This window comes from Stegastes partitus, unplaced genomic scaffold (assembly GCF_000690725.1).
Source record: "Stegastes partitus isolate 25-593 unplaced genomic scaffold, Stegastes_partitus-1.0.2 Scaffold20, whole genome shotgun sequence".
In the NCBI taxonomy this organism is placed as follows: Eukaryota; Metazoa; Chordata; class Actinopteri; family Pomacentridae; genus Stegastes; species Stegastes partitus.
In genome coordinates this window covers 203,048-227,172 of record NW_007577751.1, presented here as the reverse complement: position 1 = coordinate 227,172, position 24,125 = coordinate 203,048, and the positions used below count along the sequence as shown (strand labels likewise).

Sequence of the window (24,125 nt, the reverse complement as noted above, 5' to 3'; positions counted from 1 at the left end):
ATCGACTGACAGACGAATTTCACCTGTCCTCATAATTCAACAACAGGCCTTAATTTGACTGTGCACTCACACCAACAAAGACATCTGTTTGCCAGGAGTTTATGCAACAATACAAGAAAGCAGGAGGGCTAACCTGCCCATTCATTGGAAGCAGATGTGAGGGATCCATTTCCTACTATAATAAGTGGTAATTATAGGCAAGAGGCCCTGTGTGTCTGTGTGAAAAAACACGTAGCAGTGGTGGTTAATCAGTGAAGTGAACCCGACAGGTATATGAGAGAAGGCAGTGAAACTAACTGCAGCCTGCTCTGTCTGTGACTCATCACTGTGCTAATGCACAGGCCAGCACAAGCCCGACGACCTTTCAAGGAAAAAAAGAGCAGAATGGGGATAATTGAAGACTCAGCTTTCACCAGTGACGTTACATCACTGCCTCTGACCTTTCGGACAGTTTACAGTAAAATTCTGCAGCCTCAGACAATAAGCAATACCATAAGAGCTTTTTTTTTGCATGAATAAAAAAGAATGTATTATAATTTCTTTTGCCTGCAGTTTTTCCAAGTGATCCTTCAGGGTATGCACGTCAGCAAAGACTCATTCCTCAGACTAATTCCAACTATTCCTGCCCAGGAGGCAGGACGACAGCAGGAGAAGTCACGACTGACAATGAATGCTACCCCTCACAGTATAAAAAAAGGACATACTGGTATTTTCAATAAATGTTCCAAATATTCTTCTTATTATTGTTGCTTTTAATTGCTAAGATGTTCTTTCAAATGTTTCAAAGACAGGGCCCAATGGCTCAGTGGGAAAACCTGTGATTCATGCAGCACATTTTAAAGTGCCAATCAGATTTTAAGTACCTACTTCCTCACAGATGTTTTGCATTGTGGGTAAGCACTGCAGATCCAGGGGTGACATTCAAGAGTCTTGTGCAAATAAACGTGCTACAGACTCTTTTTTTTTTTTTTTTTAATGTTTTACTGGGTCTTTAACCCGACAGACATCAAACACAGAGAGAACAGGTCTACAGTAGGACATTTGTAATGGTTATATTAAATCAGTGTGGATGTATAACATTACAAGGACAAGCTTCACCTCTGGCTGCAGCAATAGTGCTGACTATTCTGTAGACACGCTGCACCCAGGGTTGATCTGAGCCTAATCTCTGTCTGTCTGGCCGGTCTGTTCTAAAAAACAAATAGGCATTAAAAAAAAAAAAAAACTTGCTCTGCTCTCCTTCTTTTATTATCTCCCCCAAATCTTGTTTTCCATTATTCCTTCTCTGGGAAAGTCCTGATGAAACAACAGACAGAGGTTAACCATGTGCCCACAGGCAAGACTGATGTCTGTGCCAGAGAATCTGACTCAAGTCGGGTGTTATGCCAAATTTTTATCCCCGGTGCGCCTCCATCTCCACCTCTAGTACCCATGACAGGGTCCTCATAGAGCCTCAGCAGGTGGAGCCTGGTCGGAAATACTGGGCCTCTTCATCCTGACACAGCTGAGAGAGCATCCTCTATGTGTTCACAGCCCGCTTAAATCACACAAGCCCTCAGTTCGGGGGAAGAACCATTTAATTACCCCTTTTAAAGCAATAATTGCCTGACTTGGCTGGAGGTGCTGCCTGAAGGAAGACAGACAGAAAAGTGAGGCCTTTACTGTTACTCATGATTACGGAAACAACATCAAGGGCAACCGAGATCTCTAATTTAGATTAGAAAATCCAATATATGTGCCTCCCAGGGATAATAAAATAGATCAACAAAGAAATCTGCAACAGACATACGACTGCAAAATCAAATTGCATTGATTAAAAAAAAAAAATCTGCACTGCTCAACTGCTCTTCCCATACATCAGTCCTCAGTGATGTGGTGTTGTAAAGGCGCAGTTGGTGGTCAGCAGCTACTTACTGTGAAACATAGGCTGACTCATACTTCCACTGGCGTTGAGTTCTGCTGTGTCAGCAATGACCTTTAGGTTGGGTTCCAAAATAGCATTTTTCCGATAGATTTCTGTAAGTTTCTCTATCTGTGTCATCTCCGATCAAACAACTGCAACATTCAAGAGTGCACAAACAGGCCTTTTAAACTGAGTACATGGATGACTTCTCATTCCATGGAATCAACAGATGGTTTGGGTGGAGAGAAAATTATATACAACCACTTTAGTCTAAAGCCACAGAAATTCCCCTTGCCTTACCAACTGCGTTACAAACCCAACCTTCAGCTTGAATAGGCCTGCCAGGTACACACTGTCAAGCCTCTGGGCACATGGCGGATGCTGAGCTACTTTAGTCAGCGTGGTGGTTAAGAAGTCTCCCCATTTCTTTGTATTCAGTTGGCAAAACACTACATGTACACAGATAAAAATCCTTCACTCAGCTTCTCCCTCAGAAGGTGATCTGGAACAGCTTCAAGAGAAGTGTGTTTGAAAATAATCAGAGGGCTCGGTGGTGATGGGTTCCAGAAAGAAGCTGTGATTTTAATCTAGTGAAGCACTCAACCACCAACGGGGCCCACATTCCTCTCTTATCAATAGCTCGATTTTCATTCCTGCATCTTTTTTCACACAGAGATGACTGTCTATTGTTCTGATATTACACCTCCCATTGTGGTTCATAAAACTGAGACTGAAATGAAGATCATATCAGCTGAAAGACACTTCCTATTATTGAAGAGCGCAAAGGTCCAGTGAGGTAGAAGGTACCAGCAGGCTTAGATATTATAACAACCTGTAGGTAGGGCTGCAGGAAGAGTGGCACTTTGTATCTAAAGAGCTTGGAGTATTTTTTTTTAGCCTTTTAAAGAACAGAAGAGCATAAGTATAAAGCTTCAATTAAACAGTGTTTGTCTGCTCCAATGCAAGCTGCAATTTTTTTGCATGGTCCACTAACTATCCTACAATCTACTTTAGCAACCAAGTGATACATCAAAGGCCCAGAAGATTTCCTGCTACATCTATCTGTGGAGTTACCAGTTACATCAACATAATCAACATGATCAGATTTGCCAGCAACAATCAATTCAACTACAACAATCGACAGTCGACAATTAGAAATTGGATGTATGCTATTGAGTGCCTTCTGCCTGAGACCAGCGACCTATCGTTTCAGACATTTTTTTTTTGTTCTATTTATTTATATTAGAAAAACCTTGTTTAATAAGCAGTCAGGGTATTTATTTTGTCCCTTGCAAGTCCAGGAAAGCGTTGCATTTGCAGAAGTGTAATAACTGATTCAAGTTTAAGGCTTCATTCATACAGCTTGAGATCATGTCAAAGGGAGTGAGTAATGTTCACTTTTCATTAAAAATACATCACGTGTGTGTTTGTGTGTGTAAATCAAAAGACTTTTTTCCATTACAGCACAGTTTGGCTCGTGGCAGGGAACATGCATCTTCAAAAGCAGCAAACCTGGAAGGAAAATATTTCCAACCAAGCAGTTTAACGCCGTTGAAACACACTGTGATGGAAATTCAAATGTCACATTCTAGCTGAGAGAGAAGAAATAAAAACAACAAGGGCTTGTACTTTGGCATAATTAGGTCCAGGGGAATTCATTAATCCTCAGTTCCAGCGTGTTACTTGCCAAGTTATAAAAACTTGTAAAAACCTTCTGTATAGTTTTGCAACTACGCTCTGTGACCAGCTGACAGACACTTCAAGTGAAGTAGATCACGCTGTCTGAGAAATAAAAACTTGTGAGAAGTGCCTTGTTGTCTTAACTGCATGATATAAACAGTCAGGATGCAGGGGACATGTTTAAATAAGAGCTCGGCTTGTTGGGATATGAATCGAGAAGAACTACAATGATTAGGGATTATGGGGTTTTTCAAAAATAAATATACTTCAGAGAGAAAATGGATTCAAGTAGAAAAAAACAGGGGATGGAGGTTGAAACAACAACAACTACCCTGGGTTATTTCTTTGAGCATATATAGAGCAGGACATCTGAACTGTGCACAGGAAAGCCTGAATAAACTTTGCTTCAGGGGAAGTGGGGTCCTCTTGTCCTGTAGATAATTCCAGGTTTCATTTCCCGAACAGGATGGTGACTCAGCAAGGGACAAAACTTTCAGACCATCACAAAGCCGCTGCACCAAAACAATGGATTGCTGGCAATCTCTTAACCACAAACCCATTTGCTTTTAGAGAGGCTCTGAAGATATCTCATCTTGGAGCAAATCACTTGTCCAAATTGCTATCCCTGTTCCTGGAGGACTTGGTGGTCAGACAGGCATTTGTCTACAACGAATATGATTACAAGTGCTGGTTCACCGCTGCAAGGTGGAAGGAGATTTGAAGAACAGAAAAAGGCTGCAAGTGAGTGAACAGAAAAAGGGAAGGACGTGAGGTGAAAAGAACGGACAGAGAAAATTCCTGTGAGAACAAGCGTTACTCCCTGTGTGTATATCAAAGAGAAAGAGTTGTTATGTCTTGTGGGACAGCAGCTGACATGATAACACAGACCAGACTGGTGCAGCTCTCCTCCTGTGTCTCCTGAGGGCCTGTGCAGCCTCACTGCAGGGTACAGTGAAGACACAAGAACCCAATCTCTCCGCAAAGCAGAGGCAATATGGCACATACTTTAATAGTGGCTTCAAAGGCTGACATGTCGCATCCTGTGTGCAAAAGGTATTTGGAGCTCTTTATTCACTGACTGATCATCACTCAGGCTTCATCACATGTATTTACTGCTACGAGGCCGCTCTTGCACAGCAACCTTGCAGTACGTTATAAAGGGAGGGTAATAATAGGAAAGATTCTCATGTAGCATGTTGATGATTAATTGTTAATCGATTATAATTTAAGCAACTATATCAACCAATAAGGCAGAAGATGAGGGACATCCATGTCAGAAAATGTATTGTATAAAAACTGTAGTACCTGGTTGCGTCACCAGGTGGAGGTTCTTACTGTCAAGGTGGAAGACTTCAGTTTGGTTGGGTTTTAACGCTGTCGCAACCCGAGAAGGTGGTCACTCAGACTAAAGACAGTCGTGCGTTTGCAAGAAGAACTTCAATGTGGGGATTAGCTAGCAATGGGCACCATGACAAAGACCTCTGTGGTGGTTTATGTTGTTCAGTCAGAGCTCATGTTTTCAAGATGAAGGAAAGCATATAGTCTCAGAATTATTCGGTTAAGAAAATTATTTAGAATCTGCATCTCTAATTTTCATGTTATGCACATTATCAACTCAAGACTGTAGCTGCCACTCTGTACGGGCTGCTGCTTTTACTGGGCACTCCAGCTGTCTTAATCAATAAACACTAACAAAACATAATCGGAAGACATAAACAGTCACCGCATGCCTTTCAGTAATGTCACACTATCTCGCAAGCAAATTGTTTGCCAAAAAACACCATTAATGGCTTTTCTATAGAAGAGTAATTTTAATGAAGTGTGATTAGGGCTATCACAGTTATGACATAATCATCTGGTTGCAGCTATTTGAGCTGACTGTGATCATTTTGTGCAATCGTTAGAATCATTTCCATTCACTTTTAGAAGAACAGCTGCGGGAAACAAACTGAAATGTTTCAATTACTATTCCCACATTGTTTTCCACTCTTTGCACCCATTTCTTCTGCTATGGTTTAACAACATCAAGTGTTTATCTCGAGGCGCTTAACTTGTAATATTTAATCAACTGAATTTCAATGGGTATGTATTTACTAACAACATAGATTTCATTGCAAAGCCAAACACCACAGCACCACTGTGGACACATTTTGGTTTTATGACAAAAGAAAAAGGAAAATTAAATAATTTGAAGAAGGCAATTTGCCCTATTTGCAGCAAAAACCTGGCTTTCAAATGCACTAATGCTGCTAATCTAAAACTAATGGAGGCATCAAATGAGCAGAAAAGACGATTAAATTGTCAATCCCAGTGATTTGTATTACAATTAACCATCATCTAAAGTTTCATGATCATTTCAGTCATAAATAAAACAACGCTCAGTGATGAGTGTTTTGAGTTAGACGAATGAAAGTTAAAATACAGCGCTTGGTCCACGGAGCACAAAATTTAATACGTTTCAGCATATTGCCCTAAACTTTGGCTGACACGAGACAGCTACATTTGAATGCATCTGCCAGCACAACCATACTTTTTTTTAGGAGCAAGTCAGATATGTCAAAGTAGGATGTTAACATTAACATTATTTACAAGCAAGAAATTATTATCGGTAACAGGCTGCGTCTGAAATAATCAGTTTCTACAGTCAATCACGATTCTCTGTAATGGTGAACAGTAAAATGACACTCATTTATCATCATCATTTTGTGTTATCACCATCAGCTGTTGAGTCACACAAGAGTCATTTTACCATTATGTTTGCACTGTGGGATGCCAAAAAAAGTGTAAAAGTGCTTTTTTCATTCCTTTGTAGACTTGGGAGAACTGTGTACCGGAGACACTTGAAAATGAAGAGTCCTTACACTCAAATAAAATGGCAGACAGTAAAACGTAGTGCATGATGTAGTAAATAACAAGTGATGTTAGAGACAAACACGATTTACAATGATAATTACTGGATTTTATGTTCAAAATGCTTATTGCAGTGTGGAGATAATTAGTATGAGTACGGAGAATGTATAATCAGATTATTGTTTTCTGCTAATCGTAACTGCTTAGCAAATATACTTAACTTTCAGTGGTAAACAATACTTTTTTCCGGTAATGTTTTGGTCTGCAGGCAGAATATGTGGGAAATCTTGGTATCAGAAGCGAGAAAATAATTGAATTGATGTGTAGTTCTCACAGTCTTCAGATTTGCTGCAGTTCATTACAGAAAACAAAGAAACGAGAAACCCTTTTCTATTTCATTATTCTGGTTTTCATACTGGACAAATCCTTTAATTTGTAAAGTCATCGGCTAATTAGGCTTCTCGAGAGCAGCAAGTTTCTCCTGCTGCCAATGAACAGACTCCTGAATTAAATAAAAATGAGCTGAAAGGGGGTAACTAGTGTTTGCTCTTATTTACTTTTCACTGCGTCATTCGCACCCTGAAGCCAGCAAAGTTCCACTCGTCGACCTCCCTCTGTGAACATTAAGGGTTTAACAGCAGCTTAGGTGAATTTGCATCTTCTTACAATAAAGTCTTACAAAGGTGGGAGCCTTTTTGTTTCACAGGTAGAGACTTGCTGCCCGGTGAGAAGGAAGTGGAGGCAGGGCGCTACAAGTCTGTGCTCAGGCACTGAGAAATCATCAGCGCTGATAAGACACCGGGGTGGGATTTTTTTTTTTTTATAAGCACTTTACGGGATGTCAGGGTCAGCGCAGGTTTTAAAAGACAATGGTGAAGAAAAAGGAATGATAACATTCCTTCAGCTTGCTTAAGTACCTCAGAAAAAATCTATTCTGTTCACCTCACACAAAAACACAGTCGGTGAAAAGGGCAGCGACCCCCATCAGTGTAGCTGTATAAGTTGGGAGGGACCATACAAGACAATGCAGCAGCTCCTTTTAAGCAAAAAAAAAAGTAGAAGCGACTTCACATCAATGCCTCTGTTAAAGACAATGGCAGATTGAATAGGGCGCAGACAACTATGGAGTACCTTCAAAGAGAAAGTGCAATACAGTAAACTTAGCATTTCAATGAATCTCTAATGGGTGCAAGCCTGGGCACAGCCTGGGAAAAAGCCCGTGAAAAGATTGAAGAAGGCTGTTTAGGATGGGGGGAATCGGTCAGAGTCGCTACCAGTCTATTACAAGCCTTTTGTTCTTCTTATCAAGTTGAGTGACTCTTGTTAGATTTAAAGCTCACTAGTCCCACAGGAGCAGAATGACAATTGGTATTAAAGCACATCAATCTACCGACCTGCTTGTGTAATAAAAATGAGTGAACACCTGGTATTAACCATTCCCCACACTGAAACAATCTGTCTCCACTTCTGATCTCCAAAATACTACCATTAATATTCCAATACGCATCTTAGAGGCCGTGAGTGAGCGTGTCGAGAGAGGGTGGGAAAAAAAATCAGACACTTGGAATTTGCTTCCCTCAAATACTTTCTGACCATTACCCATTTTTTATTGCTTGTGGTGGCAAGACCGCGTCCTCAAGACATCCTGCGACCTCACCATGAACTCTGCTGGTTTTATTGCACCTGTAGCTCCATAACTCAGGAATGAAGAGTGATATATACTTTTAGTATGTTTCGCTGAAAAACATGAAAAGGCATGAGGGCAGGTATTTAACCGTTTAACCCACATCAGCTTGCTGTTTTAATGATTCTCGCCAGGATTGCAAAGAGGTCAGATTACAGGGTTCCCTCAAGCAAAGTGGTAGGAATTTTTGCTCATGGGCACTTCTGTAAGTTATATGTTTGTCCAAACTGGGCCCTGTAGAAGAGCTGTTCGTGAATGGATTACTGCTTTAACCACAGTCTTACTGAAGTAAGTAAAAGGAAAACATTTTATTATTGTTTGCAGGTGTGTTGAACACACATTCTTATCGCAACAAAAATAAAATCAGGAGAGGTTTGATGGATTATGATGCACTACATCCTAAAGCGGAACATAAAAACTTGCATTGTCTTCCACAGAAAGCTTTACAGATTTAATCAAAGAAAGGCCTGATAGACACTTTACACCAATCTGAGGATGATTCATATATGCAAGTCTGTGCTTTGGAACAAAAGCCATCCGGACACTGACTTCAGAGAGGGAAAACGTAAATGTGTAAAGAGGTGTGAATGGAAAGAGTGGGACTCCAGTTACAACAGGCGGTACTCAAGAGTATGTGTGTTCATGTCAGCACATGCACAGAGTTGCTGCTGTACCAGCTGAGGTGCAGCTGTGTTTGGAGTCGGCTCTTCTGTCCGACATGGACGCGATGTTGGGCATGAAAGCACAGCGCTCCAGCAGACGTAAAGCACAAAGCGTTGTGAAAAAACATCAGCGTGCATGTGTCTGTGTGAAGGTGTGTCTCAGGGAGAGGGTGGGGTGAAAAACCCAAATATATCTTACACATCTTTAAGGCTTTGAAGCATCTCTGCAGTCTCAACTCCTAATCTGTGCTGCAGGACAAACATCACACCCAACTCTGAGGTTGAGAGAAATTATGGCTCTTTTTAAAAAGTGCATGAATTCATTAGTTTCTGGTAACAATACGAACTCCTTGCTGGGGACCCATAAAGGAAAATACAATTATTTGTGGCATATTTTAGCTCTTCTTAACAACAAATGCAAACGCAGAGTTTGATTCAAGGTGTCCTTGGTGTGACAATTAATTTTCATACTTTCCGTAATGAATAAAAACTGGTGGCTGCCCAAAAGATAGCAAATCTATACAACACTGCAAGATGATTAGTACTAAAAGCTGCTTAGATGTCTGTTTGGCCTCTATCGAGCTACGAACTGAATCAAAACCGAAAGGTCTATTTCTCTGTAGGGAGGCAAAGCAGCACAAACTAATTAGGAATATCATCCACATCTGCATCTGATGGAACAGCGGAGGAAATAAAACGAAATGAAGAAAATGGTCAGCAAATGCTGCTCTTTTTTATTTACCACATCACAGCTTTTCTTGAAGTACCAGATTTTTTCAAGTGAGTGCGATCCACAAAGGCGTGCGAAACACCGAATAAGTGAAGCCGAACGGCAAGAAGACTCACACCACAGCAGCACAGCGTCTCTGATCGCACTAACAAAAGCCAAAAACTGTGCAGCTAATCATGAGGAGCCCTGCTGAGCTGTGAAACAGAGTCAGGTTCAGAGTCCTCACCTCTCTGACCCCTATACTGGCCCAAGTCACACCTCACTGCAGAGTCAACAAATGCCAGCCCGCCGGCCTGCGCTCCATATGTGCCAACGTGCTTGAGGAGGGGGCGAGCCAATTCAGTGCAGCATTGTCCCATCAGCCAAGATGGCCTCTCTCCTGGGGCCATAATTCAACAATGCCATGTTTACTGAACCCAGTCTTCAAGCAATTATGTGAATGGCTCTTTTAAGGGGGAGAGACGGACCTTCTCTACTGTTCAAACTTAGGAGTGGAGTTCATGTTTGCACTGCTGTGCTTTGCAGCTCTACAAAGTCGATCTGGACTCTATGGAGTTGCTGGAATTAAATAGCAGGTAGCTGGATATGAAATAATAAAAAGAGACCAACCCATCACTAACGAAATCATCAGATCAAACTGTCGCTGCACGAAATTTAGCAGAGGGATGAAGGTGTAGAGTTACACGCAGCGGAGAACGAGAACAATTCCCGCCAATGACACACACTCTTCCGACTATATAGTCATAGGAATCCAAGCTGCCCTTCCCCCTTCAGACCCCAATGAAGTCAAGGGACACTTGTGACTGTCTATACTGGGAGAGATCTCAGTGCCAAAATTGTCAGCAGTAGTGCTCATGGTTGGTCTGATGTCATACACCAGAAAACAAAAGTGGCCTCTCTGCCTTGCATTTAATTAACCGGGATCAGAAGCAAAGGCCTTATCAAGCCATTTTCATCTTGAAAACATCTAAAAAACACACATTTGAGAGTCGCCATCATCAGTTTTTAATTGAACATACAGCTGTAAACACACTTGGCCTCTACACACTAGTGCTGCTGGTGGCACACAGTAGGATACAGGCGCTCTTATTTGATGGAGAGCTCCTACCCATAGAGAGTTTTTATTGACTTTGATTGTTTGAGTCGATGCGCATGACCCTGGCATTCCAGCGGCGGGGACGGAAGGCCCCGTAGTAACACCAGTACGTGTGCTTAATTGAATCAAAAGACAGTCGGCATGCTGTAGTTCAAAGTCATGATGCAAGAAACAGATGCTTGTGGTTCCAGATAATTCAATTACGCTGGTATTGTTGGCCTAGCAGTCAATCAAGACTGCAGAGAAAATAGCAGAGGCCGGCTCCTGTTACCATCCGGTGTCAGCGCACAACGGATGATGATAGGAGTCTGGGGACTGGAAAGCTTCTGAGGAATCGATGATATTGAAGATGCATAACTTGTGTTGACTTTGAGGACGCAGGTAATAGATGTTCTGCCTCAGCTTTGTGCAGTGACACAGTGTGATAGATCATTTCATTCACAGGAACGGCTTGGCGCTCAATAGCTTGTCACCGCTGGATGTTAAATATACCTTGAAGTCATACAAATTTTAACACTATAGCTTTTCAAACGTCAGGCATATCAATGGTCGTACACTCTAGACCCAGCGTGTGAGAGATTTATGTCCGCTGCCCACCGCGGCTACGTCCCATCATTCAAAAAGGCTTTGCTTCAGATCAAATCAACACAGAGGTGTCACAGATATCTCAACCATGACAGCTCTGTTTATTGGAGGGCACAAAGGTGAGCGACCAGACGGGATTTGCAAACGGTGGGGGCAGTCTATTCTCAGCAGCGAGGCAACAGTCATCCTCTCTATATGATTCATACCACAGATATAGAAGAGGGAAGACAACGTATTTCTTACACTGCAATATCAGTAATTACTCTGGGATAAATACCCGATGATGCATGAGCGGTGTGCCAGAGGTGAAAGAAAAAATCATCTACTAATTGATTAGTGAGTCCACAGAAAAATCATTAAAGTTATTTATCAAGCAGAAAGGCCAAACAGTCTCTGTTTCCAGCTTCTCCTATGTGAGGAATTGCAACTTTTCTTTGTTCTGGGTTAAATTTACGATGACTTCTTGTTGAACAAAAAGAGGAATGGCAAGACATCATTTTGGACCCCAATAACTTTGTCTTTGCAGTAAATGATTACGAGATGAATGAATAACATCCCAAGGTGGAACTTTGAAGTAATTCCCAATACAATGCACTCTCCCACCTGTGGCAGACGGTGGATGGATGAGAACGGCATTAATCAGCTATTATTAATAAGATACAACTTACAGGGTTTTGTGTGTTCCCCTAGAATGAACCCCCCCTTGGTTCCTGGTTCTCCAGGACTGGTTCACTATGAGGTCTTACAAAATAAAGCAGCCTGAGGACACAAATAACTAACAAGGCTTTCCTTTTTCTTTTTTTCTTTTTTTTTTACATATGTTTTGATCACATGGTCAAAAACTGCATGCATTTGGTAGATGTACCAGGCAGTGAAGGCAATGCAAAGTATAAGCTGACAAACTTTGAAAAGGTTTAGGAGTTGAGGACTCCAGGGAGACTATGAATAGCTTCCAGTTTCTATGGACAAACTTAGCCCGGCTTCACTCAACAGGAGGTTCTAGTTTGTCATATTACTTCCAAAAGCATCTTTACAGTACATGCTGATATGCGGACTGGAATCTGTAATACAGCCCACCTGCATACGAGCAGCCACGCACAGACAGATCACACTATTTACTCAACATAAATAGCAACAGCAGCACATTTTGCCTTTAATAGGACATAAAGGCACTGATTTCTAACTTTGACTTGACCTTTTGGGGGGATTACTGGCTTTTATAGGTCAGTTAATGTGGGGGAGTGGAACATAAAGTCCTCCAGTGTGGAGTTTAAGAGGGGAAAAGAAGTAGTAAAGAGAAAGTTTGAGGGGACTTACAGTAACCAGCTGGCATGAGACTATCAAAGAGAGGATAAGTCCACAGGTCGCTGTGGTCGGAGTGCCCATTTTCCACCAACCCAGCACAGGCTGCGACTGCTGGGGGAAAAAAGGGAGGAAAAAAAAAAAAAAAAAAAAGGTCCCTCACTCCTCCTGGCCACTGGAGCGGTGCACCTTTTCCCGACTTTTCTTCTCTGTGAAGAAACCCGACTGCTCCTCTGCGTCCCGCACCCGGTGGGACTTCATCCACAGGTAAAACGGATCCCTTTACGCACTTGTTTGGTTTTTCTCAGTTGGAACGCAACAATATCGATTCCAAAGGAGGGCTCCAAACTTGTTTCTCCTCCCGTTGCGCTCCGAAACTTGGGACTTGTTGTAGGCTGAATGCTGTGTTGCAAAGTCACTGGGAAGTCCTGTGCAGAGAGAGAGAGAGAGAGAGAGAGAGAGAGAGAGAGAGAGAGAGAGCGCTGCCGAAAAAGTAAAAGGCGGAATGGAATTCAGGGAGTGCTGAAAGAGAAGACAGCTAATCCCAGCGTGGGGAGACGCCACCTAGTAGAGCCGCGCTAGCTGCGTGTGAGACCACACTCCCCTCACATGGGTCCCGGCCCAACCAACTGTTTGTCTTCATGGGTGTAAATGTTTGTGTGCTTGTTTGGAAATGTTTTACAAGCGCAAAAGTAGCGATAGCACGCTGTTAAAACGCTGCATTCTGAATTTACTGGAGTTAAAGAGCAGAAGTGACACAGTGGTCCGTTTAAGGAATGCATGTGCATCTCTGGAGTCTGTGTTTGTTTCTGTGTTTATTTTGTGGGTTATGATGGAGCTGATTTGATAAACTGTTGGGGACACTGTCATACGTTTTTTTTTTAATAAACAAGTTTTTACTGCATTTTCTGTAACAATTCACTGGATTGATTATGGATTGATTTTATCTGCCTCTTTGCTTTATTAATTAATGATTGTGTTTATATTTTGTGCATCTGTTCTCTTATAGTTTTGTGAGAAACACTTTGAAATGCCTCAGGTACGAATTGTGCTATACAAATAAACAATATATACACAAAAGCTGCCTTGGCACTGTTACAGATGATTCTGTTTACTGATAATAATTTTAAAAACTAATTTAAAAAAAAGTTTTAATTTACATTTTGACTGTGAAAGAAGCAGACCAAAGCTGTGTAAAATCCACATCAAACATCTGTATTTTTACAAATGCCAAAATTTTTTTACATTTTACAGCTATTTGTCTTTTTTTTGCCAGATTTTTCTTTTTTTTTCAGTGTAGTTTAAAAATAGTGCATTATACTTTGAAACATGATCACATAATAAAATATATAATATTTTCCTGTAGTTGCGGAGAACTATGTTTTGCCATGAAAAGGAAACACTCAAGTCAAATACATCAAAAATGTAAAAATAAATAAATAAATAAGCATGCAACCTAATAACACAGAATTGTTTTAACAGGAAGGCTGCCCCTAATCCTGAGATCAGTCATTTGTCTTTGACTGGGCGATAAACCTGCTCTACGACTTCACCGTGCTTTTATGCCCTCCAGACACATTTTTCCTAAAGTGCACAGCGGCACCCCTAAAACAGGTTCCACTCACTCAGCATTAACTCAGTAAATGAATCATGCTGAAAAAAAAGCTTCTAGAGCATAAAGCTGGTGATCATTAAAAGACTGCATTGGTTTAATTTGGTAGAAATGGCTGTTGCAGACTTTATGAAAATACATCGCTGTACCTGAACGCAGCATACTTGAGCTTTAAGTGCCCTCTACTGGGGTTGTATGGTGCATTACAGTGAGGACCAAAAGGACTTCTCAGTGCAGTGGATGCAAAGAAGAGACTTTCGCATCAAATAAAAATAGAAACACAATTAACCGTCCTATGTTGCCGCGACATTAGAGACACATCCTAAATATAAACCACATGCAGTTAACACACGGTAAACTGTGAGTGAGTAGCTGTGCGGTTGACTGGATGTTTGTGTCCAATCGTATGACTGGTGTTAAAAATATACAGTATCACCCACAGGTCTCAGAGAACAGCTGTTGCCAATTAAAAGCTGAACCCTGAATAGAAAATTGAGATACCATAAGAGGCTAAAGAAGATGAGCAGAATAGGCTTATCCAGTTTGGTTGGTATCTAGTGAATGTGACACCTGTGAGCAGCATCCCACAACCAGATTTTACAATCTAATTATACACTGAAGCAGTGTTCTAAAAATGTAATTGCTTGTCACTGTGTAATAACAAAGGAAAGATGTCAAATTAAAACAGTCGGCAAAGATAGAAACCCCAAACGGCCCATAATAGTGGAGTGGTTCCTTATGAGTCGTTGTTTGTATTCAAGGGTCGCAGGTCAAAAAGGTTGAGAAAGATTGCATACATGTTTTTAGTGGGGTTTGGTATTTCTTAATTGTCTTATTTTTAGCATTTTAGTTTTTTTTTTTAACTTAAAACTTTAAACTAAGTCATTTTAAGGTGTTTTAGTCTAATAAATGTGTTGCTTTTTGGATTTTCTTTTTGTTGTTGCTGCTGCCTGACTGTTAACATGTAAAGCACTTTGATTAACTCATGTTATTTTAAATGTGCTATATAATCTTGATTTGATTTAAAGGTGTCAAAAGCATTTAAAACTAATATGAAAGTATAAAATATATTAAAATGTATTGTAATACTGACAGGTGAAGTGAATAAAAGTGATCATCTCGTTACAATTCATAGTTCTGCTAGGAAACCATGGGTCCTGACATTTATGTGGATGTTACTTTGACATCCACCACCAAAAGGTAATCTTTGTTGTCACACTGTAAAAGCTGCTCAGCAACAGCTTGAGGAACACAGCCAAGAGCCCAAGGTGTTGATCTGGCCTCCAATCAGAATTTTTTGGGGCATCCACAAGATGCACCAGAAAAAAAACCTGATCTACAAAAGCAACAGGACCCAAAAGATCCACAACCAACCTCCCGGTGACAGACACCAAAGAAGGTCCCGTGTCCATGGCCCAACAGGGCAGAGCTACGCTTGTGGCAGCACAAGAGAGACCTCCACATTATCAGGCAGTGCTTTTAATGTTATGGCTGATCAGTGTTTAAGCAATGTGTCATGTCTAAGTGGCTGGATAACAAGCAAATTGCAGGCCCCAGAGCATGAATCTGTTCCTGTGCTCTTTAGACCCTGCCTGGACACAAGAGAGAGATCATTTCTGGCGCTTTCTGGTCTTTGACTGTGAGTACATTCAAGAAGCATCTCACTGACCACAGTGGCGTGTCTGAGGGACTCCTCCCTCGTCTACCATCAGCAGAAAAGTACTGGAAAAATTGTGGCCAACATCTTACGTAAAAATTGTCTTAACCCATTATTATAGGTCGCAAAACCAACAAACTGTTCGGGATATTTCTGCATCTTCTTTGTTGGCAGCACTGATCTGTGTGATTTTCATCTGTTGTCCTGAGTTTAGTAAACTATACTACTGCTTAACCAGCATTAATATGTAGTATATAATGCCTCTAAAGTCTTTGATTTTTCTGTGGCTTTCAGATAGGTTTATGTTCTCGCACAGTTGATGAGTTTTATGCTGCAGTTAGAGAGCTGAATAAACTGTAAAAGCAAATAAATAAGTTTGATGTCACTACTGAGAGACATCTTTACCAAGCTAGGATGGCCATTAATACCATAAAGTTTGGGAGCACTTTGTGTTACTGTTCGAGTAACTGTAGCACAGAGTGTGTTGCCAACTGTAGCTGGAATACGCAGCTGCAGAAAACAGCTGTGACAAAGGCCATAAGATCAGCCAAAGAATATGAAATGTTTCCCCTCTCAGTGAGGGTCAACGCCTTTGGAATCACATTAGATGCACATACTGAAAGGAATGGGGGGTCTTTTCCCCTTTCCTTCATTGAACACTAATATGCAGACCATATCTTTCTGCGTCTCCTACCACATTTTCACGAAATTACTCCACAAATCCTGTCATGTTAATAAGTGCAGTATATAAAATAAATTTGAAATAAGACTCAGAAAAAAAACAATAAAGCTTGAAACACTCGCAGAGTGTAACCCAGGCATTACATTTGGATAGCCACTCTTGAAAACTGACAACTGCCTCTTGTTGCCAAGACAACATAACTATATATGTATATAACTATATTACAGTAGATAAATAGTTGGCCTCTCTGGACACAAAATACATATAATCAATGTGATACTCCAGCAGTTTTTTATTGCACAGCACTAATGTCATTGCATTATTGCACCATAAAGTTGAGACTTGCAAAACATAGATTAGGAAACAAATGGTTCAAAGCAATGCAGCATAAGCCATGCATAATTCCAATATGCAGGTGATGCAATAACTTTTATTGTGAATTTATCTTTTATTGCTCTCTTTATGACAGTCATTGTGTATTGTTCTAAGGAAAACAAAAACAGGATCTGTCTTAAATAGGTCTTACTCTTGCAAGAATTTATATTGTCTTGGCAATGAAGAACCTTCTCCCCAGTCTGCTCTTCTGTTTATGATGACACTGCCCCATATAGGATCAAAAAGACAAAGAAGTACATTATTTGAGATAAAAGAAAGCAGAATTAAAAGCTAGCACCTCTATGTGCATATGCTACAATACAGAACTAGCTACTTGCTTCTACGGTAACCTTTGTCTTTCTGTTGGTTTTAAAGTGCAGGGCTGAACAGTTTGAGGAAAATATCAAATAGATTTTTCTGATAGATATTGTGTTTTGATTTTACATGTAATTTTTTAAAATGTTAAGTTCAATATTCACTGTGTAATCATTTTAAAACGTGATAAAGCATCACACATAAGACTATCGAAAGTAGGACTAACATACAAAGAGGACGGAATGAATTTGCGAAACCACTAACACAACAGTTTAAACCTTGAGTCAGCTGTGGTGCATAATATATATCCTAAATTGCAGCCATTGTGTTTTGTTAATAGCAATGTTTCACATTGCAATTTTGTTATGAAATCAATGAATTGTATTTACCTATACACAGTATGTAGTCTCCTTAAGGTGCTGCGACAAAATAATCAATTTGTGTTAAATATCAAGACACTGAGATGAAACCAGAGTACCAGACTTACCAAAATGAATTTTAAATGCAGAGCTGAAGGGGGAACCAGGATGAGTATGGGTCTCTCTGGGGAGAGGAACAATGTCTTTTCTCTACTTATTAACATTGATTTTATAGGTGGAGAAAAGCTATGTGCATGAATGAGCATGTGACAAATGAAAACCCTTGAATCTTGAGACAAATATATATACATATTTATACTTTATGCATTTAAATCAAATATTATAAGCATTTGCCTGCAGTTGTTATTGTCAGTAGCGCTTGTAAACGGGCAAGAAGACAAACAGGCAACAGATTCCATACAAAAAAACTTTAAGGACAGCTATGATATGAATGCTCATAAATATGATGCTGACATGAGGCATGCTAACAGGTGTGTAATGGCAGGCTTCAGTGTAATGTCCGACAAACAAGAGAAATAAGCTGATATTCGACGTTGTGAACGTAAACCCTTACAATGCTAGTCGGTGTCCTAAAATGTAGTTTATGAAATTACACCTGATTCACGTTAAAATACGAAACGTTTTTTCGTCATCTTGTTTGATTCGTGCGCGGCTGAATGAGTCATTTCCGTATTTACATGACGGCCTGCTGTGATTGGTTCACTGTAAAGAGCACAGGGTACGTTTGATGTCGTTTACTGCGCGCCGCTGCCGCTCAGCAGCATGACGCATTACGTTCAGACTAAAAATAGCGGCGCAGCGAGATATAAACCGAACACACAGAGTCGCTAAAGTAACTTGCAGATGAAATGCTTCCAGATTGGGCAATTTTGTGAATAAAAATATATATGTGCGGATTAGTAAACTTTGGACTACCTTTGTACCCTTAGGACAGTTTCAAACTAAATTTAGTTTATATTTTATATAGTTGTAAACTATGAAGGATGAATTAAAGGTATAGCACTCTACCAGATATTATTAATCCTCCGGTAAAAATGTCCATCTGTTATATGAAGCTATCCAAAAGCATAACAAACATAGAAAAAAAGCATCTATTATATTGAATGAAAAAAATTATCTCATTAAAAACAAAATTTTGGTTATTTTTATGACTATTGGGTGAGTTCTAGGTTCTGATTGGGCTGCCTTTTGTCGGTCAAATCTGGCAACACTGAAGCTGAAAAAACGCCTCAGATCAGAAATTAGTTCACCTAACTATTGAAAGAGAAAATGTGTGTTTTAAAAGAAGTCTTTTACAATCAAACCCCATTGTTAATAATGAAGTCTAAATTTTGTCATTGAAGAATAATATTACAAACAATAAGGATTTGTGACATGTCCATAGCATTAGTATGCTGATGTACTAGTGAGTTGACATTGTAGACCGTTTATAAGAAATTGATCTCCTGTATGTAGAGTTGCTGTTAAAACATTATGAATTGAAATGTCACCTGTAAAAGTTCCCCTTCTGATTTTAACTCCACAGCCATCTTCAAAAATATATATTTAAGGAAACATTTCCTCAAGGTTCTCTACAGTTTTTAAATCACTGTACTTATCAAGAATAAACTTCTGGGACCAATAGCAGGAATTTTCGATTAAACGCGTTTTATAAAATGTGAACCTTTAAAGGACGTAGAACCAATATGGCTGATAGGAAAATTATCTTTTCTTTAAAGCTTGCCATCAAATGCCTTGATTGCATGCAAATGTGTTTTCACTTTATTTTAGTCATATTTTATTGTGATGTCTCTTCTGCCATCTTTATCCTCTCAAAAATGCTGACAGGCCTGCAACGGGCTCATACAGCCTTGGTAGTAAGAAGAAGTGCAGGGCTGGCTAAAGTTTAAAATGTATAACTTTATTTCATATTTTTGAGCTGGTAATACAACATTAAGTGGCTGCTGCAAGGTAATATGAGAAAGGAAATGACAAATAGTACTGAAGATTTTTTTTCATGACATCCTAAAAATGAAAAAAAAAAATGCGGGTACTAATTTCATCAAGGTTACCATATATTTGTAGTAATATTGAGTGTGTACACCACTGTGCAATGTCACTTTAATGTCAAATGATTCAAAATTTCACCACCTCTCAGTTGGACTGTCTCTCACTTGACATGTTGAGTATTTCTTTTTTGAACATTAAGAACTCATACTTCAGATTACATTGAAAATAGAGGCCCCAAAGTAGAAAGTCATTGCAACCTATTACACCTGTGATCAGTGACACACAAGTAAGGAAACCTGTGCTCACTGAAACCAAATTGAGTACACTTATGATTTCCAGTTATTCTAACTGCACTTTCTGTGTCTGTCTGCATGTCTGCATCATGGCTTGATGTGAAAAAGAAATGCCAAATAAACTTCACAAATACAGAAAAGGATACAGGAAGATCTGTGTCCAACTAAAAATGAGTGGAAACACAGTTGCAGCAATAATCAGGAGGTACAGAATGAGCAGCAGTACCACTAACCACAGCTGCATGAGCCGTCCTCCTAAAATTATCCTCACCCTTCACACAAGACCAAGATAAAATTGTTCAGCTCAGATAGGGTCCAGCATGTTTGATGTGAAACTGACCAGGACTATCATACTGAATGCACAGTCCTGACAATGAAGTACAGAGGTAGAAATGTGAAGATATGGGACTCCATGAATGCAAAAGGTGTTGGGGAGATGACATTTATAGACAGTACCATTAATGATAGTGGCTGACAAGATGACTCCCAGTCTGCAGAAGTTTGGCAGAAGAGGAACATTCCAGCATGACAACAATCCAAAACATTCTGCCAAAATCACATAAGAGTTTCTAAAGGAGAAAAAAACAAAAAGGGAAAACTATCCTGGACAAGTTTGCTGCTTAACTTGAATCCAGTAGAAAAACTTCAGCCTTCCAGCAATGCGCAGCGGAAAAAAATTGCCAAATGAATAGCCGAACAGCTGTTTAGAATTTTGGAATGCTTTATTATTATGCTGTTTTTTTATTCTGAAGAGAATCGAGTCTGTCAAAAAAAAAAAGTCAAGGTAGGCATGCAAAGTATTTTAAAAAGAGAGCGTTGTTAAAATAAATGTAGAGCAAGAACTGCATGGACTTCACTGAGAGCAAACCCACATTGCATTTCAAACAGAATGTCAATGGCAGCTGTCTCACAGTGACATGAGACCTGATAACCATCATCTCTGATTGATGCCAATCAATCAGTATTGAGCCTCTCTGGAAGGAGGAGTTTCCAGAGTCTGGGTAAATCACCCAAAATGATTCAGCTGCTTTGTCTTCTACTTAATTACAAGTTGAAAATGTAATGTGTGTGTGTCTTTTTTCTCCTGGGTATTTGAGATAGTTACATCCAGACACCTCTGTGCCACCTCTCTCATGGCACCTCATCAATACTCACCAGGGTTTTCTGGATGATTATGTAGTAACGGAGGCCCTGGGGCAGTTTGTAGAACATATTCTCCCTCAGAGACTTGCACAGTAGATAAATGCTTGGCTTTAGCAATAACAATGATCAACATTACAGAAGGGATGACTGATGCTTTACATCTGAAATAGCACAGTTGTTCCACATCACATGTAGGTGCAAGGCTTTTGGAAGTCAGCACTGATGAAAATAGTAAAAGCACACTAACTCATGACCATTGTACTTAGGTACACATTTCCGTCTCAGGTGAATCTTCATCAAGTCAGCAAACATTACAATCCTGCATTTTCCATTTATCGTAAGTGCCATTGATAACATCTGCATTATTAGCACAAATATGTCTGTCATTTATATTTGCAGTGTGAAAGCTGAGACATTTTACTGGTAAGAACTACTTGTACTTTGGCTGCTTGCCTTTCAGCGACCACTCACAGCTCTTCTGCTGCCCACATAGTGAATTGTTAGCTACTCTACAATAGTGGTCGTTGTTTCCAATCGCCTTCCCTTCACTGGTTTGCCACTCTTGCATTGCACTGCATTACCTTAATTTATGGAAGTTTTACAATTTATCACTTTTTGAGCATTTTTAAGTGTTTGCAAAACAATTTCCCTCCACGGATGAGTAAAGTAATTCAGATTTTGGATTTGATTTGCAGAAACAGACAAAAGAACCTATTTGTTTGCTTATTTTTAAGAGTTTGATATCATGTTTCACTATTATCTACACACTCAACTGTCAGATTACATTAAAAACATTGAAGCTTCTGTGATGCACCATGATCAGTCCAAACTGCTGAGTTATGCAAGTAGCCTGTATATACAAATTTCTCATAATGCACTGAATATCCTCCCTTCAGATATTGTGCCCTGCTGATCATGACCTTTTATCCTAAGAATTATGTGTTTTTCTCATTTTCTTCTACCCAAACAAAAGAAGTTGTGCAATTGTGTGAAACATTTGGCTACAGCAACCACTTTGACATCCTTATGCAGAACAATGACAGTGTAGTTCCAAATGGCCCCGACAGAGTGATGAATCATCGTATCAGTGTGATTTCAAACTAAAACAGGCTCCATATTGGAAGGAATGTGACTGCTCACATCCCCTTAGCAAATTAGAACAAGAGGTGAAGTTGAAATAGAACACAGAAAACTGACTCCAGACTTACTGTGTGCTTGGTTTATTATTGGACAACATAAACTGTGAATGTTAGCTGCAATTTGAAGAGTTACTTATATGGATTTATCAAAGCTACAATGTCTTCTGCTGTCAGGTACTTTATCTGGTCTTCAATAGTGCAAATATAAAATTGTATACATTCAGGATTTACTTTCATTTCCAGTATGTACAACAGGACAGACTGCTTATTTGGCACTCAGGTGTCAGTACTGACTGTTAACAAATGACCTGTTCAGTTTTTAGTGGACAGTACTGATCAGTAATATTTAACTTTTGGGAGGACGCACAACATCTCAAAGAGGAGGTTGGCTCCAGTCAACGCAGTGTTTCCTGTTGAGGGGGGGAAAAAAAGCATAAATAACAGTTAAAGACAAAAAAAACAGGAAGAATTTAACACAAAATGAAATGTGAACAGTACCTGTGGTGTCATAGGGAGGAGACACCTCCACCAGATCACATCCAACAAGGCTGAGACCGCGGCATCCTCGGATAATCTCAACTCCCTACATCCAACCAAAATGACAAAAAAAATGCATTAATCTTCATGCACAATGGACAACTGCAAACAACAAAAGGCTCCAGTGCTTTTGCTGACATTTGTATTGTGCATGTGGAGCCAGTGGACTAAATTAGACAGATGACAGTCTTTTACGCCATGTTTACCTGTATGGGAGTGAGTCCTGCTATCTCTGGAGTGCCAGTCCCGGGGGCAAAGCCTGGGTCAAGAGCATCGATGTCAAAGCTGAGGTATACTGGACCGCTGCCCATCTGAGCCCTGACCTCAGCCATGAGTGGTGCAAGAGGTTTGAACCAACATTCCTCTGCTTGGACCACACGGAAACCCTGCAGAATAAACAAGTAAGTGAAGTTTGATAATACACAGATCTTGTTTTTTAGCCTAAAACTCATAATGTGCACAATTCAGACTGATGAACAACCAAAAAAATAACCAAAATAAATCTATTACATTCTGCCTCAATGATTGTTTGCCCAAGTTGTGACTTTCTGATTCAAGTGTAACCTTACAGGTAATTTTAGACATTTGATAGCAAAAAAAAAGGGAGTTGGGAAGACATGATGTTTCTCTCATGTAAGTTCTGTAACTATAAAGCTGAAGACTACAGTAGCTTTGCTGAAAAGACTGGAAAAACAGGCACTTGATCAAGCGATATCAGTCACATAGCCAGCTAAAAACGCCTTAGCAACATGTCACTTCTAGTTGAGTTTCAAGGTTAGCTTGTTTCTTGTGTTTTCAATCTTTATACTTAGCTAAGCTAACTAGCAGCATGTCAGATGTATGTATAATGAGCATAGATTACTTAAAGGCCTTTTAAAGTCTTTCAAATCTTGAGACCTAAAGATAAACACATTAGACAATAATCTAATTTTTCTGTTTATGCAAGTTGCAACTGCTGAAGGAGTCCACATTCTTGTTGGTATGTCAGCACAAAATCAACTTTTTCCTACACAATACATTTCAACATGAACCAATTCATTGTTTCATGTGGTACAGGAGAGCTTATGATGGCGACATTTAATCCAAATCACTTTATTCTACATGTCTCATTTAAAAGTTCACAAAAAAATAAAAAAACAGGTTGTACTAAACAGATTTCCATATAAATTCAGAGACTTTTCAGCTGAACTGCAGGTTGTGTTTGCACAGGGAGGAAAGACGAAGCAAGTAGTACAATATTTATGGTATGTCGAGCCACCATTTTTATACCAGTATGGGGGAACACCCAAGGACACTTGGAAAACATTTTGTACATGTTGAGTTTAAGTTATATATAGTCATGGTTGTGCGGTTTCTATAGAGGTGCAGGACTTTATACTGCAGTAAAAAAAATGAGTCTACAGTGGGTAAAATGTGACAGGAGCAAAAATCGCCTAGAAACTGCTTCTCGGTGCTCAGATGGTTAATAATGTTATCAGGGCTACTCTCCTTGCAGAAACTGTACTGAGAGT

At 39.8% G+C, this 24,125-nt stretch overlaps 2 protein-coding genes across 8 annotated transcripts in view; both read right to left on the bottom strand.

Moving 5' to 3' along the window:
- Positions 1-13,494, bottom strand: part of hspg2 (heparan sulfate proteoglycan 2) — a 107,727-nt gene extending 94,233 nt beyond the window's left edge. For all 7 annotated transcript variants that reach the window (XM_008293196.1, XM_008293205.1, XM_008293215.1 and 4 more), the window contains exon 1: positions 12,508-13,494. In XM_008293196.1, the coding sequence (XP_008291418.1) occupies positions 12,508-12,576 (69 nt within the window). In that variant the 5' untranslated portion in view covers positions 12,577-13,494. The remainder of the gene's footprint in view (positions 1-12,507) is intronic.
- An 8,641-nt stretch (positions 13,495-22,135) lies between these two features.
- Positions 22,136-24,125, bottom strand: part of agmat (agmatinase (putative)) — a 5,499-nt gene continuing 3,509 nt past the window's right edge. The window contains exons 5-7 of the mRNA XM_008293184.1: positions 22,821-23,000; positions 22,576-22,660; positions 22,136-22,487 (exon numbers count right to left, since the gene is read on the bottom strand). Coding sequence (XP_008291406.1) covers positions 22,414-22,487; positions 22,576-22,660; positions 22,821-23,000 — 339 coding nt within the window. The 3' untranslated portion in view covers positions 22,136-22,413. The remainder of the gene's footprint in view (positions 22,488-22,575; positions 22,661-22,820; positions 23,001-24,125) is intronic.